Source organism: Contarinia nasturtii, unplaced genomic scaffold (genome assembly GCF_009176525.2).
Source record: "Contarinia nasturtii isolate CC-2019 unplaced genomic scaffold, AAFC_CNas_1.1 Cnas_scaffold_2481, whole genome shotgun sequence".
Taxonomy (NCBI): domain Eukaryota; kingdom Metazoa; phylum Arthropoda; class Insecta; order Diptera; family Cecidomyiidae; genus Contarinia; species Contarinia nasturtii.
Genome location: NW_022199802.1, coordinates 1 through 1,852, shown reverse-complemented (window position 1 = coordinate 1,852; position 1,852 = coordinate 1). Strand labels below are relative to the sequence as shown.

Genomic DNA, 1,852 nt, shown 5'->3' with positions numbered 1-1,852 from the left:
GCTGCATTCGATGCTGGCCAAATCAAAAAGATAATTGGCAACGATCCCGGCGCAAAAGTTTTAATAGCGGCTAATACTCTCGACTTGGACCGAAAGTAAGTTATCGAAAAACCGAAGTAAGTTATCGATTGAAGGCCAAACAATGGCACCACCGTGTTGGAACTCACAAAAGAAAGAAAAAGTTAAAGGAATACACTGGTGCATACGAAAACGAATGTCGTCTCTTACGTGAAAATCGTAATATTTATATCGAAACACCATCGCCGAGTAGTCTGAATTACGATTTGTATCTAAGATACCAACTGGATATTTTCCAAGCGGCAAGCGAAGTGAAGTACCGGCCATGTGTGGCAAAACTCACATTCGATAAATACGTGCAAACACAAAAAACGGCCCATCAAATTGCACGTGAAGTTACACAAATGGAAAAGGAAATACCGCGTGAGCAACAAACCATCGTATACGCTCATGGAAATGCGAAAATTGCGGCCAATTCACCAATTAAAGGCCATTTGCGTACACCCGAAGCAGCGATTACGCACACAATTGATCGGTATGAATGTATATGTTTTTGTATTTGTGTTTTCCCGGTATTTGTTTACTAATTTCTGCATTATTTCCATTCACACATTCAATGTGTATGCCCACAGGTATGCAATGAGAATTGATATCAATGAGAGAGGTACATCTATGTATTGCAGTAGGTGTCAACAGATGACACAAAGACCAATTGATGTAAGAGTACGAAAAGGATTTACGAGACATAACATTAAGGATCGGTAAGTTAATGATTTAATACATAGTACTGAGTCAAAAACGACCACAAAAACAAAAACAAAACCGAAAACATGAAATTCATTGTAAATTTTCTTTTGTCGTTTGTTTCCAATGTACAAATAAAAAGCTTCCTAGTTTGCCAAAACTGTGAATCGGGCCGGAATGCTGTTCTCCCAGTTCCACGCGAGTACACTGTGAAAACACATCGTAGTTATAGAAAGAAGATTCCAGTAGTTGGCGCAAGACCAAAAACACGAACATTTGAAACGCCAGCCGACAATCCGAATCGAATTCGAAGCGTGGTTATGGATCGTGACCATAACGCTTCACGCAATATGATCTATAAAGCCAAGTGTATGTTGAGTGGAATTCCAATAAATCCTGTTTTCAATATGAGTGCTGTAGCCTATAGACAACAAAATCCCGATCGTGTGATCCGTCCAAATCGACCGAATCATGCGAATCGTCGTAATCAAGCAGCATAAAGTTAAAGAAATGTATCTGCGGTCGTTCCCGGGGGGGTATGTTTCAATTCGAATCAATTTCATTTCATCTACTGCAATTTATGTTCATTGTTTGTTTCTCTGTTATTGTATGTATCTAGGTAGTGACCAGCAGACCCAGAAGTACTATTCTATAGTAAGCTAGTATTTTTTTTATTCTCTTCCACAGAATCGACGATTACAACTACCAAATCTCAATTTAAAGCAATTGCTGGACATTATTGTTGTTGTGGCTATTGCTTTGCAATTTTTTCATTATATGTTTCCGATTATTTTTTCGATTATTCTCCGATTACTTATCGATTATTTTAAATTTTATTCTTTTCTTTTGTGATTCTCCCCTTAGGTATTCCTTATCAAAAGAAATGTACACACAAAATACTCGTGAGACGCCACGTGTATCATGATAAGGAAATTCATGACGCACCATACAAGTATAAGAGATTATGAAATGAAAAGTCGGCAATCGCCACAAAAATTAATTTCTGTATGGTCACTGAAATCTATTGTGCTTGACAAGAAAACCGTCTCAATTACCTTCTTATTAATACATACTACAGTTATAAAAAAAA

At 37.4% G+C, this 1,852-nt stretch overlaps 1 protein-coding gene across 2 annotated transcripts; it reads left to right on the top strand.

The window, feature by feature from the left end:
- The first annotated feature begins 17 nt into the window (after window positions 1–17).
- On the top strand, window positions 18–1,846 carry LOC116348485. 2 transcript variants are annotated; one of them, XR_004201816.1, is made up of 5 exons: window positions 18–553; window positions 651–779; window positions 905–1,298; window positions 1,382–1,416; window positions 1,627–1,846. XR_004201816.1 is itself a non-coding variant. In XM_031779508.1 (4 exons), exons 1-3 carry the CDS (start codon window positions 423–425, stop codon window positions 1,260–1,262), a joined length of 618 nt encoding a protein of 205 aa, XP_031635368.1. In that variant the 5' UTR covers window positions 18–422; the 3' UTR covers window positions 1,263–1,298; window positions 1,382–1,469. The 2 variants fall into 2 exon arrangements, 1 of the variants encoding a protein (XP_031635368.1); XM_031779508.1 differs by lacking the exon at window positions 1,627–1,846 and having other exon boundaries at window positions 1,382–1,469.
- Window positions 1,847–1,852: the final 6 nt, after the last annotated feature.

Bases quoted from the DNA above. Each gene is read 5' to 3' on its own strand.
- LOC116348485 (XM_031779508.1), top strand. From the start codon at position 423: ATGGAAAAGGAAATACCGCGTGAGCAACAAACCATCGTATACGCTCAT. The intron at 554-650 runs GTATGAATGTAT...GTATGCCCACAG, and splicing joins ATTACGCACACAATTGATCG to GTATGCAATGAGAATTGATA. The intron at 780-904 runs GTAAGTTAATGA...ACAAATAAAAAG, and splicing joins AGACATAACATTAAGGATCG to CTTCCTAGTTTGCCAAAACT.